This window comes from Symphalangus syndactylus, chromosome 2, assembly GCF_028878055.3.
Source record: "Symphalangus syndactylus isolate Jambi chromosome 2, NHGRI_mSymSyn1-v2.1_pri, whole genome shotgun sequence".
NCBI classification, from domain to species: domain Eukaryota; kingdom Metazoa; phylum Chordata; class Mammalia; order Primates; family Hylobatidae; genus Symphalangus; species Symphalangus syndactylus.
In genome coordinates, this window is record NC_072424.2 from 37,123,847 (window position 1) to 37,140,906 (window position 17,060).

The following is a 17,060-nucleotide window of genomic DNA, read 5'->3' on the forward strand; positions in this document are numbered from 1 at the left end:
AAAGTTTACCATAAGGATAAGAAAAGTTTCTGTAATAGACGATCCTCCAAATTAAAATAGAATGTGTAGTTCCTTAAATGTGCGAAAATGTAAACTTACCTCAAGCATTTCTAAATCAAGTTTTCTAGTTCTAGACTGACAGAAATGATGGGGACCCGGTGGTTTATTCTTCTTTAGTTTCAGAACTGTGCCGATATATACAAAATTACTATCTATGACAAAGAACAGAGCAGAGCTGATATTTCAGAGTTCAAAAGAGCATTTGAAATTTTCTACCTGACCGTGGAATCCGATGATCCCGTTATGATCACTCTCTCATCATACTGGAGACAGAGGACTGAACCCGTATGGCCTGTGAGAATTCGCTTGCATTCCAATGTGTTTTTATCCCAGATCTAGGATGGCAAATAAGATCCTTTTGATCAATGTGATGATGGGGTGCTGTGGAGACTTGTTGGTCCTATTATGTGTCTGATCCCCCAAAATAATCAAAGCCCAGAGTAGTGTGGAATGCATTCTTTTCTATAGGTATAGCTAAGCACACACACACACACACACACACACACACACACACACACACACACACACACACATATACATATATGGTTTCAGTACTAATGCAAACTTTTATCCTTTTCATTAAGGAACAGGGTAGTCTATAATTATGTGAGGGCCAAAAGAGTTACAGCCCATTCAGTGCTTTTCAAGAAGAGAATTTAACCCTAGGACTACCCATTTGTATAGTATTCTGGGGGGAAACTGATGTCTGTCCTTTAAGGAAATGATTTTGGCTTTGGGACTGGAAACAATCTAAAATCTTCACTTACTTTCTAGAAATAATGCTTAGAGTTTATGCTTTGGACTGCGCTATGAATGTGGTCACTCTCGCGCTACAACTGAATAGACCTCACCTTGATTGTGTTGTCTCGAAGGCCGCTTACTATTTTCTGATCATCATACTGTAAACAGTAAACTCCTTTGCTTGTTTCACTTCGGCAGTGAATTCTCTGTAAACTATGTCTTCCACATCTCCAATTAGATTCTATTGTCTGAGAAGAAGGAATGGGAAAGAGGCAGTGTTAGGAAACGCCTAGAATCAAACTATTTTTAGGCTTTAATGACAATCAATGGCTCAATGCTTTATGGGATATACACAACTTACGGAAAACTAAAAAATGTCTTTAAAAGGCTACTATCTACATTTATAAAATATTTTTCCTTTTGCAAGGTAATTAAAGTTTGTTTCCTAGAACTCCCCTGCCTATAATTTGTTCAATTAAATAATAAATCTGGTAGAAAGAGACTACTCACCAAGAGAAGAAAAGCTACGAACTATGTGAGGTTATACACTCAGTGCTCTTACATATGTGATGGCCATTGCTACTGGTGAACTTCTAAGGAGGTTCAATTCAGAAGATATTTAAATATGAGCTTATGAGTACAAGTTTACCAGTCACGTTGCTATTGTATGAAGGGATCAATCTCTTTAACTCTCTCATCTACTTATTTATTAGTAAACAATTTTTTAAAGCTTTAAAATTTTGCCTAGCAATTTATTTTACCTACCCTACTTGCCTGTAAAGAGATTGATTTTCTTTTCTTTTTCTTTCTTTTTTTTTTTGATGGAGTCTCGCTCTGTCGTTCAGGAGGGAGTGCAGTGGCGTGATCTTGGCTCACTGCAACATGTGCCTCCCAAGTTCAAGTGATTCTCCTACCTCAGCCTCCTGAGTAGCTGGAATTACAGGCATGTGCCACCATGCCTGGCTAATTTTTGTATTTTATTAGAGACAGGGGTCTCACCATGTTAGCCAGGCTGGTCTCAAACTCCTGATCTCAGCCTCCAAAAGTGCTGGGATTACAGGTGTGAGCCACCGCGGCCAGCTAAGAGATTGATTTCCAACTCATGTCAATAAACCTTCATGGGCTTGCTGTAACCATATTGTGACTGAAGAATGCTGATAATTCTGTGCCCTTGGGCAAATACCCCAAAATACATAGATTCTTACCTCAATGTCTTGTATAATTTTAGGATAAAGTGCTCTATAAAAAGAGTTGGGAGGAGCATTCCCGTCAGGAGGTTTGTTTTTGAATAAATACTGTCCCCTAAAAAATAACAAATATTTCCCAATGAAAATCATGACATTATATATTTAAATACATATATATTTTGAGACAGAGTCTCGCTCTGTTGCCCAGGCTGGAGTGCAGCAGTGCGATGTTGGCTCACTGCAACCTCCGCTTCCTGGGTTCAAGTGATTCTCCTGCCTCAGCCTCCTGAGTAGCTGTGATTACAGGCATCTGCCACCACGCTGGCTAATTTTTGTATTTTAGTAGAGATGGGGTTTCACCATGTTGGTCAGGCTGGTCTTGAACTCCTGGCCTCAAATGACCCGCCTGCTCAGCCTCCCAAAGTGCTGGGATTACAGGCGTGAGCCATCACACCTGGCCGACATTATATATTTATAAGGAACTTCATATATTTTCAAAGTGTTTTCATGGTTACCATTCCATATACTCTCCATAGCTGCCTGCGGAGGAACAAAGGTAAGCCTGATTTCAGGAGTCCCATGTCAAAGAGTAACCTTCTGGGCTCTAAGGAATCTGACCAACACTGATTTGCTTTTGGGTAAAACATGATTATTTCCAGCATAGAACATCGGAGTACCAAGCCTTTAGGAATATTATAGTATCAGTAAACAAATGGAATATATATAATCAGAATTCAACTATTAGTCTATTAAGACTACTGCTTAGATTCACTGGCCTCATCTTTTGGAAATTTTGTTAGTAATGGTAACTATTACCTTTGAACTAGCACATGCCCTATAGATTTTTTTTCCCCCTTTTACTGTGTCAGTGGTCCCCAGCATTGTAGACAGCAGCAATGCCTCTGGCATGGAGATCACTTTTTCTAGGTCTTTATTTGTGCGGGGTAAGGTGTGGTGGCTGCTCAGTCACCCAGGCTGCTGCTAATCAGTGCAACTATGCTTTGAAAGGAGCAATTCAGTTCATTTCAACAGAAAACAAAAGGATCACAGGTGTGTCCAGCAGCAGCTAGGGAAGAAGAAAAAAATGCCTAAGAGCACTGCTATCAAGTCTAAGGTATGAAACTGATTTTCACAGGTGTGTTCCTGGCTGTGTACATACATACATGTACTTAACTGCCTTCCCTGATTCCAGTGAGCAACATTTGTTAGTATCTCCTTCCTTGTGACAGCACATCTCTGGAATACTCGTATCCCAAGCTAGATCTTTGCTACAAAAAAAAAATCAGTAAATGGCAATCACTTCCTGCTGGGTAAAAAATTTAATTCCTCATCCTGAAGTTAAGAACCCACCAAACACGGTGTGGAAGCTAGTAAACCCCACTATGGGTGTACTAACTGCTGTTCTCACTGGCACCGTGCCTTGCAAAGTGGAGACAGGCAGAAATGCCTCTGAGTGTAATCCTGGCACCAGAGAAATCATGTTTTCTCTGGGCCAGTCATCCACTCCTCCCTCTATAGCTCCATTACAATATAATTAATTGTTTGGTGTCTCCAGGAGTGTTTCTCCCCTGCCCTCTCCCTATTATACACCTTGAAAATTAGTTGAGAAAATTTCCTGTCAGGAAGGTAGCTGGCTCTAACTTCTGTGTTAATACAGAAAAGAAAATCTGAAATAGAGAAGTGAAAATAATACTTATAAAAAGGGGGATTAATGAAACATGATACACCAGCATAAACAAAAGGGGAAACAAGATGCATTATGAAAGAATTCCAGATTAACGGTACATTTCTCTGTACAATATTATTCCACAAACACTTTGCAGGCAAATAATAGATTTTGAATGTGAAGATTTTAAGTCTGACTCCTGAGCCCCCCCACATTCTTAACTACTTTATTGTTTCTCAGTGCTCACCATTCCTGAGATTCCTGTCTTCTTTTAATCTCTAGCACTCTAAGACTTTTTTCCTATGCAATGATACTATCTCTACATTCTAAGGAAAGAGAACTCATATAAGCTTCTGATCTTGTTTTCCACCTCACCGCACTTACCATGTCTTGGTAAAGTATCTAAATTTCTTCAAATCAAAGTGTTACAGAAAGGGGTGGCTAGGTACTGAAAACTGGCTTCTGTCTTTATGTTTTAAGTCAAAACCTTTTATGATGGAAGATCTTTGACAACAGGGACTACTTCTATGTGAAATGCCTAGTACCTACGAGAATGTGAGTACATGATAAACGTTAAATATTAAATTCAGAATGTTATCATAAAATGTGATCTGCTGATTAAGAAAATTGACTTTTCCCAAGTGGTCTTTTATTATACTTTTAAGAGTTACCATTACTGAGCAGACAGCATATTAGTATTATTCAAGAGAGAAAACTACAGAGTTCATGTCCCAGGGAAAGACTGTCAAATCCATCTAGATATAAAATACAACATCAAATACCAAGTTAAAACTTAGAGATACAAAGCTTTATTAGAAAACTGTATTTACTTACTATTTTTGGTTAGTAGAAATGGAAGAACCTTTCAAAGCTAGCATATGGGAAATATGGGAAAGGTGTAACACAGAAAAACTTTATTGACTTATTAGGCTTGGTAAGACAACTTGAAAGAAGAAAATGAGAAACTGATGGAGTAAACTTTTTTTTAAAAAAGGGAGGACAACTGACACAGGAATAAAGTCAACATGTAAAAACAGAAGCAGCAACAAGAAAGTCGAGGGAATAATGGAGGAAGTCGACACAGGATGTATAAGTATTTGGAATTTCATGGGTGTATCATGGGATTAAGAGGATAAACATGCCCAAAGACAAGGGGATATAGTCAGAACTCTGAAGGATACTCAAAAGAGTGGGAATGGGTTTCTGTGGATAAAGAGATAGAGGAAGAAAGTGGTAATTAGTGCTGGATCCTGGATTATTTCACCTACCCTTTAGAAAGGCTCAAAAGCCATCTTCTCAATGATTGTTTTTTCTTTGTAACTAACATAAAAGATCTTGCCATTTAGTGCCAATCCCAAGCAAAACTGTGGAGCCTTTTACCTTTGGCATTTTCACATCCATCTGCCAAGAACTGCCCACTTACTTCTTGATCTTTCTGCCTTCAAAAAAGGACTCAGTAAACTCCCAATGTCTGATGAAGGTTTACTGTCATTTACAGTCCAAATGGGAACACAATGTATTTTAACAGGGAACAAAACCTTTATAGCTAAAGGAATGAATCTCCTTAACTGAAGTTTCAGGAGTTATTTGGAGAAGAGATTCTTTTTTTCTGAGGGATAAAGAAATCTTCTCAGCTGCCCTAAAATTTTCTCATGTAAGCAATTGCCTGCTGTATCCCCAAGGCTGGTCCCAGCATTCTTAGCAAAATGATGGACCCCGAATACCATATAACTCTATTTTTATTTGCTTTATTGTACTATTAAAGAGTTTATTTCCATAACCAGGTTATGAAAGATTTCTATTTTTCTATGTAGTGAAATAAGTGAGAATTAAAAAACATATTTGAGAAGTAGTAATATTCTTTTGTGTGTGTGTGTGTGTGTGTGCACGTGTGTGTGTGTGTGTGTGTGAGAGAGAGAGAGACAGAGAAAGAGACAGGGTCTTGCTCTGTTGCCCAGGCTGGAGTACAGTGGCATGATCACAGCTCACTGCAGCCTCAACTTCCCAGGCTCAAGCCATCCTCCCGCCTTAGCCTCCAGAGTAGCTGGGATTACAGGCATGCGCCACCAGGCCCAGCTAATTTTTTGATTTTTTTGTAGAGATGAGGTCTCACTATGTTGCCCAGCCTGGTATCAAACTCCTGGGCTCAAACGATCCTCTTGCCTTGGCCTTCAAAACTGTTGGGATTACAGGCATGAGCCACCCCGTCTGGCCAACAATATTCTCTGTTACATAGCCTAAAAATTGCCTAGTTTTTTTGTTCCTTTAATTCAATTTGAGAGAAAAATTTAAACAGTCTTCCTAATAGCCAGAATGATAAAAATCTCTGAGGCATTTGGTATAATATTTATAGGTCATTGTATTTATTATGTGTTAATAAATTTCAAAGATAGAAAAAAAGAAAGAGAGCCAACTACTTTTTCATGAAAATTCGAAGGAAAGCTGGCCCATGAATATTTATCTTTTAAAAGTGTTCTCTATTTTTAACTGTTTTCCTCTTTATGATCCAAGATAAACAACTGATAAAATTAATTTGGAAGGACATCACTAAGCACACACATGCCTATTATAATTTTTTCTGTCAATGAGAATATTTAATATGTCACCTTTATTTGTGAACTATTACTACGTAGCTTTCCTATAGTGACATTCTAGAGACATACTCTGAGAGAAAATTATTTAAAGAAAGATCTTTCAGAAGTTCTAATGAAATGGTACTGTTAAGAGAACAACAAGGCCGGGCGCGGTGGCTCAAGCCTGTAATCCCAGCACTTTGGGAGGCCGAGTCGGGTGGATCACGAGGTCAGGAGATCGAGACCATCCTGGCTAACACAGTGAAACCCCGTCTCTACTAAAAAATACAAAAAATTAGCCGGGCGTGTTGGCGGGCGCCTGTGGTCCCAGCTACTCGGGAGGCTGAGGCAGGAGAATGGCGTGAACCCAGGAGGTGGAGGTTGTGGTGAGCCGAGATCGCGCCACTGCACTCCAGCCTGGGGGACAGAGAAAGACTCCGTCTCAAAAAAAAAAAAAAAAAAACAGAACAACAAAAAAAAATAGTTAAGTCTCTTAGACTGCTAACTATATGATGCTTTGGGGAATTCGGAATTAAGTCAGAAAATCTTGAAAAACAGAAGTCTTAAGAAGAAACAATGATTTATACTTAATTTCATTTTCACTTTTTCTGATAGCTAGAGTTCTTATTCCACTTGGGCATAAAAATAATTTTTGATTACAAAGGTGACAAAACACCAGAGGCATAAGATAAAGGCAAGAAATTTTCTGAAAGAAAATAAAAGCATTTGTCCTGGATTATTTTAGGGGAAAGCCATACTGGATGGTTCTATGTGATTCAAAGTCATCTACTTTTTTTTTGCCTCATAAATTGCTCATCAGTCCTTTTGCAGGATACCAACTTTTTTTTTTTTTTTTTGAGACAAAGTCACGCTCTGTCACCTAGACTAGAGTGTAATGGCTCAGCCTCCGCTCACTGCAACGTCCACCGCCTGGGTTCATGCGATTCTCCTGCCTCAGCCTCTACAGTAGCTGGGATTACAGAAGCACGTCACCACACCCGGCTAATTCTGTATTTTTAGTAGAGACGGGGTTTCGCCATGTTGGCCAGGCTGGTCTCAAACTCCTGGCCTCAAGTGATCTGGCCTCCGAAAAGTGCTGGGATTACAGGTGTGAACCCACTGTGCCCAGCCACAGGATACCAACTTCTGCCCAGATAACAGAATGCTTTAAACAGAAGGGCTGGTCAGCTTTCCATTATTTTTTGCAAAGCAGTATTAATACAGTATCTGGTCATTTTGTGAGTGACAGGTAAGAAGAAAAACTGTTGAGTACATGAACATTTGTTCTCTGTTACAGTTTAAGCTACAAATCAACAAAATCACCATATTAAATGAGAAGTGGTCTCATTGGCTCCCCAAAAATCTTTCAGTGACTGTGAATGGCCAGGTCCTGAAGCCGTGTAATAGTAAGAAAAGTTAAAGGCTCACCACCCTCTTCGTTCTGCCAGGCCTCTCCACAGAGAATCTGTCCTGACCATTCTCTCGATGAGCTTCTTCCATAGCATGCCATCAGAGGTCACTCGGTACCATTCCTTGCACACAAGTTCAGCAGCACACAGTGATTTGGCATCCAGGTATGACAGAATGTTCTCAGCAATATGATCCAAACCCCGAGCTTTCAGTAGGGGGAGGAGGCAAAGAAAAAGAACACAGAGGGTGGTGAATGATTTTTCACAAAAGGTCCTTTAAAACAGAACAGCATTTGTTCTGCTATGAAGACACATCATTGTCCCTAGTGTGGTCCAGTTTCTTTTTCAAACAGAGGCTTGGGTAAAATGAGTGTCAATAATTTTTCCATAAGGTTACAGAAATGAACAGTATTTTCCATCTTCCTTTAGATAAGGAAGTTAAAGCTAACAACCAGCAAACCCCCCAAGACATTAAAAATAAAAAGGATTCCAGAAAACAATTCACATCTATCTATATGGATTTCAGCACTAGGGGATGTTCTATGGATGGCATCTCAAACTCTATGATTCAGACCCCCCCAAATCTCTATATTAGGTCCATTTCTCATTCTGTTTCTATTACTGCTGTAGTTCCAAAGCTGTTCGGTAAAAGAAATATCCTTTAAATGTACTGGGGGAGAGGCACTAAGTCAGAATGTGCTCGGTTATAGAATTTTGGGCATGCAGAAAGGAGAGAAGGAAATACAGGATGGCATGGAAATATCCCAAGAGAAAGACAGAAATCTATGTTTAAGTTCAAGAATAAGTTTAATTTCAGATTAAAAAAAACTATATTTGGTCATAGCTGCTGCTATAAAACCTAAATGACAGTTGAGCAAAAATGAAAAAAAAAAATCCAGACCAAAAGATAACTTGGTTAGCATTTCAGAGAATATTTTGTAGGAGGTGCAGAGGAAAACAGTGGAGAATAGATCTTGGGGAGTGTAAACCAGAAGGGCTTCCCAATTAAAGTTCTCCACCACCCAAATCTGTACTGAGGTCTCAGATGAAAAGATCCTATAAAATAGGATGATCTCACTAAAAAAAACTTCTTTTGCCTGCTGTTCTACATTTACAACTGAGATAAAAACATTCAAAGTTATTTCTGTTTACAAAGTACATATCAGAGGTTTTCTATAGACTTAAATAGTTCAGAAGGATTCCTTCATACTCTCACTCCCGTCGGCACAAACTTAACAAGAAAGAGAACATGGCATTTCATTTTGGGCCTTTCCCCTGAATCATATCATTTTAATTATAAAGCTTGTATGGATATCAGTCACACTTTTCAGCAGACTTAAGAAAGCATTAAATGGATTTTGTTTGGCTGGCATCACATGTTCGTATGTAAGCATAAGCAGATGGAGACATGCATTACCCCATTCTTATTAAAGGAACATGAACAAAAGCCAATTAAAGATATAATAATTAGTTCTTCATGTAAAATACAGTAATGGTACAATTTATATTAAAACTTTCTACACCATAAGAAATTTCCAAAATGCAGTCCTGTGTTTTTAATGGGTGCCACCAAATTGCTCCTGATCATTTCACCATGTACCTATAATAAGTCTTTGGAAGTAATTTCACCTAACACTCCAAACAAACCCATTACATTAATGGACTACAGGTACTTTTTGAAGTAGTTTGGTTTACTAAACATAGCCAGATGGTATAGGTTTATAAGTTTAAATGGCCATAAAGCATTAGATTGATGATTTAATACCTCATAGAGTGGTCAGCGGATACAAACCAGGGATCAATATTAGGTAAAGGATATACAGGTCTAATCAACTCCTGTTCAATTCTTAGTGGTATAAGCTTGAGATAGTAACATGTCTCAGTGATTGGGGAGAACAAAGTAATGAGGTACACACAGACTGTTTTGTACAAAGAAAACTGCCTATGGCTAAAACAAAATCCAGTGAGCAAAGAGGGGGCAAAAATCTATTCTATTTAACAAAAGATATAGGTAAAATTCAGTTTTTATAGTGGTTATTCCTAAGATATAAATAGGTACTTCTTTTGTTTTAAACAGCAACTTAAATTCCTAGTTTAGAAAAACAAAAATTTTAAAAAGGTATAATTGGCAAATATAAAACAAAGTAGTATTAATAGTTGGGAGGCTATGAGCTGGTATATTTTTATTAGGGGATAGTTTGGCACCATGTATTAAAAGCCTTAAAATGTTCATATACCTTAATATATAGCGATTCTATGTCTGTATTTTTTTCCCTAGGATTCCCACAAGATTAATGTATAAAAATTCATCATCATATGGTTTATAATACAAAAAAATTTTGAAACTACCTAAATGTTCAATAAAGGGGTTAAGTAATATGTGCTTCAACCATTGTAAAGAATATTATGCAACAACTGAAAAGTATGTTTTAAGAGAACACACATTTAGAAAAATACATTGAGAATGTATTAAGAAAAAATGCTCACAAAACATTTATGATCAAAGCTTTATAGGCAAATACACATACCTAGACAAAACAGGCTACCTGCCAAAATATTAATTACTTAGCAAATCAGTAGTTCTTTCTGAATGGTGGGGTTCTAGGAAATGTTTTTTAAATATTTTCTAAGTTTCCTGTAACTTCTATAATTGGAAAACAACAACCAACACCCCCTCCCCTAACAAGATAATGATATTTAAGATAAGATTCATTCATGTTGGTATGATTTTTTTCTCTTAAAATAAACTTTGAATACACAAGACTCTTATTTTCCTGAAATAGCATTCCCCCCAAATACTGACACCTTGGCAGTGTTCTCGTCTGCCCTCAAGCATTCAGAAAAACCACAGCATCCTCCAAAAAAAGGATTTTACATATCATTTTATATTTATTTAACACCACAACAAGGCTTATGAGATATCCTTCTAAAAACCTCAACTAAAAATGTTTCTTACTCATCTGTAGAATTTATTTATCTATTTATTTATTTATTTTCTGAGATGGAGTCTCGCCCTGTCGCCCAGTCTGCAATGCAGTGGTGTGATCTCGGCTGACTGCAACCTCTGCCTCCTGGGTTCAAGCGATTCTTCTGCCCCAGCCTCCCAAGTAGCTGGGATTACAGGTGCGTGCCACTACGCCCAGCTAATTTTTGTATTTTTAGTAGAGAGAGGGTTTCAGTATGTTGGTCAGGCTGGTCTCGAACGCTTGACCTCGTGATCCACCTGCCTCGGCCTTCCAAAGTGCTGGAATTACAGGCGTAAGCCACTGCGCCCAGCCCATCTGTTGAATTTAAATATTCTGTTGATATATTCTCACAGAAATACAAATCCAAGTACATAAACATATCTTGAAACTAAGACGTGTTATTATAAAAGACATATCTTACACCAGGTAACACCTCAGAAAAGATTTTATTTGGACCTATGTATGGGTAAAAATAGGTTGAATAGAAGGGCATGAGTAAGAAGATAGGTAAAAGGAGTCTTGGCTGGGCGTGGTGGCTCACGCCTATAATCCCAACACTTTGGGAGGCCGAGGCGGGTGAATTGTTTGAGGTCAAGAGTTCGAAACCAGCCTGGCCAATATGGTGAAACCCCGCCTCTACTAAAAATACAAAAATTAGCCAGGCATGGTGGCAGGTGCCTGTAGTCCCAGCTACTCGGGAGGCTGAGGTAGGAGAATTGCTTGAACCTGGGAGGCAGAGGTTGCAATGAGCTGAGATCACGCCACTGCACTCCAGCCTGGGTGACAGAGTGAGACTTTGTCTCAAAAAAAAAAAAAAAAAAAAAAAAAAAGGAATCTTTATTTCTAGAGTTTTTTTTTTTAGAAGCTTTATACCGGCTGGGCATGGTGGCTCACGCCTGTAATCCCAGCACTTTGGGAGGCCGAGGCAGGTGGATCACGAGTTCAGGAGATGGAGACCATCCTGGCTAACATGGTGAAACCCCGTCTCTACTAAAAATACAAAAAATTAGCCAGGCCGTGGTGGTGGGTGCCTGTAGTCCCAGCTACTCGGGAGGCTGAGGCAGGAGAATGGTGTTAACCCGGGAGGCGGAGCTTGCAGTGTTGCAGTGAGCCAAGATCACACCACTGTATTCCAGCCTGGGCGACAGGGCAAGACTCCATCTCCAAAAAAAAAAAAAAGCTTTATACCAGAAAGGTACAGTTAAGGAACTTAATTTGCAAAAATCAAGCCAATAAAGACTTTTAAAGAGAGATATATAGCTGGAGATCTAGTTCTGTTATCATCATAGCAAATTAATGGTTTACAAACACTTGTAGACATACCTGGCAGAGCAGTTATGAAATCTCTCTGCAACATAGGTTTAAGATACGAGTTTATGTGCCCATGTTGGTAATGACACATTTGGGATATAAGATGTTCCACAAATTCCACTTGATCTGACTCTGACCACTGCTCAAAGTATTTGACACACAGTTCCTTTTCCTTTTCATAGCTTGCCGAGAGTTTCCGTTGCTTGGGCACAATCATACTGGAAGTGCCATTGGCAAGTTTTGTCTGTAGAAGGGGGTTAAAAGAAACATAAAATGATTAGTATTGAAAATGAGGGAAATATATATGATTTTCTGGTATGGCATGCTATATTATGTCTACACGATTGAGCCCACTCTGTTTTTCTATTAGCAATTACGTGGAAAACCACAGAAATACCATAGAAAGTTGGTAAATCAACTATAATGCCAGAAGACTAAGCATCCATTTCCAAAAGTTTGCAGAAGACATTCTTGATATTTGAAGCTACACAAATAAAAACCGAAAGCTGAAAACATGTTATTACTAGTTGTGGGACATTCATACAATTACTTGCTCAACTTTTTTTTGAGACAAGGTCTCACTCTGTCACCCAGGCTGGAGTGCAGTGGTGAGATCATAGCTCACTGCAGCCTCCAGCTCCTGGGCTCAAGCAATCCTCCCACCTTAGCCTCCAGAGTAGCTGGGACTATATAGGTACACACTATCATGTCCCGCTAATTTTTAACATTTTTTTTGTAGAGATGGAGTCTTCTTTTGTTGCCCAGGCTGGTCTCAAACTCCGGGCTTCAAGCAATTTTCTTGCCTTGGCTTTCCAAAGTGCTGGGATTACAGGTGTGAGCCATTGTGCCCCGTCATCACAACTTTTTTTTTTTTTTTTGGAGACAGAGTCTTGCTCTGTCGCCCAGGCTGGAGTACACTGGCACGATCTTGGCTCACTGCAACTTCCACCTCCCAGGCAGAGAATCAAGTGATTCTCTTGCCTCAGCCTCCCAAGTATTGGGACTACAGGTGCCCACCACCACGCCTGGCTAAGTTTTATATTTTTAGTAGAGACAGGGTTTCATCATGTTGGACAGGCTGGTCTTGAACTCCTGACCTCAAGTGATCCGCCCACTTCTGCCTCCCAAAGTACTGGGATTACAGGCGTGAGCCACCGTGCCCGGCCAACAACTTGGTTTTTAATCGTCAAATAAGAAGTCCTTCATGAAAAGAGAAACCAATGAATATTCTGAGACTCTGTGGTACCTTTTTGGACATAAAGCTAAAATAACACTCATATGCTCAATCTACCTTTTTCCATAAAATAAAATATTCTGTATTTCCCATGAAGTCTTTTTTATTAATTGATTCATTCAATAAGTATTTACTGAACATCTACAATGTGCCAAACACTGTCCTTGGTACTAAGAATATAACAATGAACAAAAATGACAGTCTCTAACATCACTAACATACACTCTTAGTGTGAAAGACACATTAAAAACAGAAGCAGCCAGGTGCAGTAGCTTACACCTGTAATCTCAGCATTCTGGGAGGCCAAGGTGAGGAGAACACGCCTGTAATCCCAGCTACTCAGGAGGCTGAGGCAGGAGAATAGCTTGAACCCGGGAGGCAGAGGTTGCAGTAAGCTGAGATTGCACCACCTCCCTCCAGCCTGGGCAACAGGGCAAGACTCTGTCACCCAAAACAAACAAACAAAGAAAATACAAGCAAATACTTAGAAAATATAATGTAGGTAGTGCTATGAAGAAAAATAAAGCAGGATAAGGGGACAGGAAAAAAGTATATGTTATTGTGGTAGGCAAAATTCTAAGATGGTCCCCAAGATTCTTTTTGTTTGTTTGTTTTGAGACAGAGTTTCAGTCTTGTTGCCCACACTGGAGTGCAATGGCGCAATCTCAGCTCACTGCAACCTCTGCCTCCCGGGTTCAAGTGATTCTCCTGCCTCAGCCTCCCGAGTAGCTGGGATTACAGGCACACAACACCATGCCCAGCTAATTCTGTATTTTTAGTAAAGACAGGGTTTCTCCATGTTGGTCAGGCTGTTCTCGAACTCCCAACCTCAGGTGAGCCGCCCGCCTTGGCCTCCCAAAGTGCTGGGATCACAGGTGTGAGCCACTGCACCCGGCTGGTCCCCAAGATTCTTGGCCCCTGGTGTACACATACCTTCTCTGAGTTATTCAAACAGTAATGTAGGTATTGCTGTGATTAAAAGAGGGATCCAAATCAGCTGACCTTAAGATAAGGAGGTTACTCAGGTGGATCTGACATAATCATATGAGGCTTTAAAAGCACAGAGTTTGCTCCAACGGGTTGCAGAAGAGGAAAGGGGACAGCTGGCAAGGAATGTGGTCAGTCTCTAGCTGCTGAAAGGAGCCCCCAGCTGACAGAATGGGGGCCTCAGTCCTACAATGGCAAGGAACTGAATTCTGCCAACAACAAGAATGAGCTGAGGGCCGGGTGTGGCGGCTCACATCTGTAATCTCAGCACTTTGGGAGGCCGAGGTGGGTGGATCACCTAAGGTCAGGAGTTTGGCATCAGCTGGACAACATCGCGAAACCCTATCTCTACTAAAAATACAAAAAATTAGCCAGGTGTGGTGGCGGGCGCCTGTAATCCCAGCTACTTGGGAGGCTGAGGCAGGAGAATCGCTTGAACCCAGGAGGTGGAGACTGCAGTGAGCCGAGATCACGCCATTGCACTCCAGCCTGGGCAACAAGAGCGAAACTCCATCTCAAAAAAAAAAAAAAAAAGAGCTGAGAAGAGGATTTTCCCTCCGAGCTTCCAGATGAGAACTCAGTCCAGCCCAACACCTTGATTGATTTAAGCCTTGAGATACTCTCAGCAGAGAACCCAGCCACTATGTGCCACACTTCTGACCCTCAGAACTATACACAGAAGTAACAAATACATGTTGTTTTAACTTGCTAAGTTTGTAGTGATTTATTAGGCAGCAAATAACAAAAAATAGGATTATTTAAGTCTAAGTGGTTAGAGATCGTTTCCTGAAAAAGGTGACATTTTAACTCAGATATGAAGGAAATGACTAGACAGCGAGGAAGAATGGTCTAGGCAATGGAAATTTTGAGACCCTAGGTCCTGGGTGGCAGTCGGCCTGGCATGTTCAAGGAACAAGAGGGCCTGGTATGGCTGGAACAGAGTGAGCAAGGAAAAGTTAAAGCTGGAGAAGTAGCCTGGGTCAAATCATCCTTGTCATTCTGGTGGTGGTAACTAATCTCCACAGATTGGCCCCAGCAACTCCAGCCCTCCCTCTACATGAATGCTACTCCTCCCATGAAAAGACGGAGATTATGTCCTATTCTGTGAATCTGGGCTTTGACTAAGAGAATGGGGAGAAAGTTGCATTCCATTCTGGGACTTCTAAGCCCAGGCAACTTCTGCTTACTCCTTACAGCGTTGAACTACCATGTAAGAAACTCAGGCTAATCTGAGAGAGAGACAGGTACGGAGGATGAGAAGCCATACAGAGGGACCACACAGGCAAACACCCAGAAGCATAATAGCGACACAATCTGACACCGTTTAAAAGGACCACTGCTATGTGGGACATAAGTCGAAGGAGGCCAATTAAGATACTACTTCAACAGTCCATGGAAGACAGAACAATCTCTTGGACCACAGTGGTAGCTATAGAGATGGTGAGAAATAATTGGGATTCAGTGTATACTCTGAAGACAGATCCTACTGAATTTGCTGATCGACTGGATATGAGTATGAGAAAAAAGGAGGAGACAAAATCACACCCAAGTTTGAAGCTGGGGGACGCTGGAAAAGATTCAGAAATCAATAGAAACTTTTGCTACTCTGAAGAAAGTAGGATTTTCTTTAAAGGATAATCACAAATGGGTACAACTGGGTACTTTTCAATGTAATTTGATGGATCTTTGGCATATTTACTTAAGGCAACCCAAATGTGGCAGGAAGACCCATGTTGCCATAGAGTTCATCCCTGCTCAGACATACTCAATGTGGAACATGCTGTAAAACGGTACCACATTTAGATAATTCATTTCAAGGCTCAGGCTTGCCTTATTTTCTTTTATTTATTTACTTTTATTTTTAGAAACAGGGTCTTGCTCTGTCACTCAGGTTAGAGTGCAGTGGTGTGATCATAGCTCACTGCAGCCCTGAACTCTTGAGGCTTGCTTATTTTCTAGATGTTAAATCCTAACACAGGCCTCTTTACAAAGTAAAGATACACAGCTGAAAGCATATTTTCAAGAATGGCATTAGGCCATTTTATATACACAGAAGGAGCTGACACCTGTAATCCTGGTGTATCGAGGTGGATGTTTTCTAGCATAAATGCCACTGTTGCCTATGATACAGACTAAAAATGATTACTAAGAACGTTGTTGGACACAGGCCTTGGGGGGACTTTAGGGCTGCTTTTTGTGTAAGTTATTAGTTTGTATCTCAGAAATGACAACTCATGACATGTGAAGATTTAGAGAACTAACACATAGGCAAACTTATAAGCTTGACTAAATGCCACTTCTAATCCCAATAATGAAAACCTCCAGAACTCTATCATTTTTTATATATTTGCCTTTTAAAATGCACCCTTTGTCTTTTAAAAGGTGGAAATGGACATGAGTTGGGTGCTACTGGAGTAATGTTTTCTGGATAAAGACCAGAATGCCAGTAACAGAGAAGAACAATCAGCAACTTAATGAAATTATTCCACTTATACATTAAATAAACGAGATATTGCTATAATCATGAGGAGTCATGCTTTGCTCAGTGGCTATCAGACTGTTAGGTAAAACTGCCTAAGGATTTAAAAAGTTTGGGTATCCTACTGCAGAAGCTAAAGATAAGACTTTGTGATACTTTCAATGATTAAGTCATAAGTGGGAATCACACATTTGGTTATTAGACATAAAGAATAAACTGAGATTTCACATATTTATCAACTGTTCTGGGCTATTCTAGCTGGTATACATTTTAGTCACTACCCCTCAAAACGAGTATTTTTTTGATGAGGCAGAAAGACACATACCTGAGATCCATTAACAAATGGGTTACTCTCAACTGTAACCCATACTGTACTGTATTGTTTAAAAAGCTTTGGCCCTGGAGTAAAAAGACCTGGTTTCAAATTCTAGCTCCTCGATTTAGCAG

The 17,060-nt window shown here is 39.9% G+C and overlaps 1 protein-coding gene across 9 annotated transcripts in view; it reads right to left on the minus strand.

The window, feature by feature from the left end:
* The window catches only part of BTRC (beta-transducin repeat containing E3 ubiquitin protein ligase), a 214,060-nt gene that overhangs the window by 29,966 nt on the left and 167,034 nt on the right, over positions 1-17,060 (minus strand). For all 9 annotated transcript variants that reach the window (XM_063627685.1, XM_063627709.1, XM_063627702.1 and 6 more), the window contains 5 exons: positions 11,926-12,157; positions 7,656-7,842; positions 2,007-2,103; positions 912-1,049; positions 277-395 (listed from right to left, as the gene is read on the minus strand). In XM_063627685.1, coding sequence (XP_063483755.1) covers positions 277-395; positions 912-1,049; positions 2,007-2,103; positions 7,656-7,842; positions 11,926-12,157 — 773 coding nt within the window. The remainder of the gene's footprint in view (positions 1-276; positions 396-911; positions 1,050-2,006; positions 2,104-7,655; positions 7,843-11,925; positions 12,158-17,060) is intronic.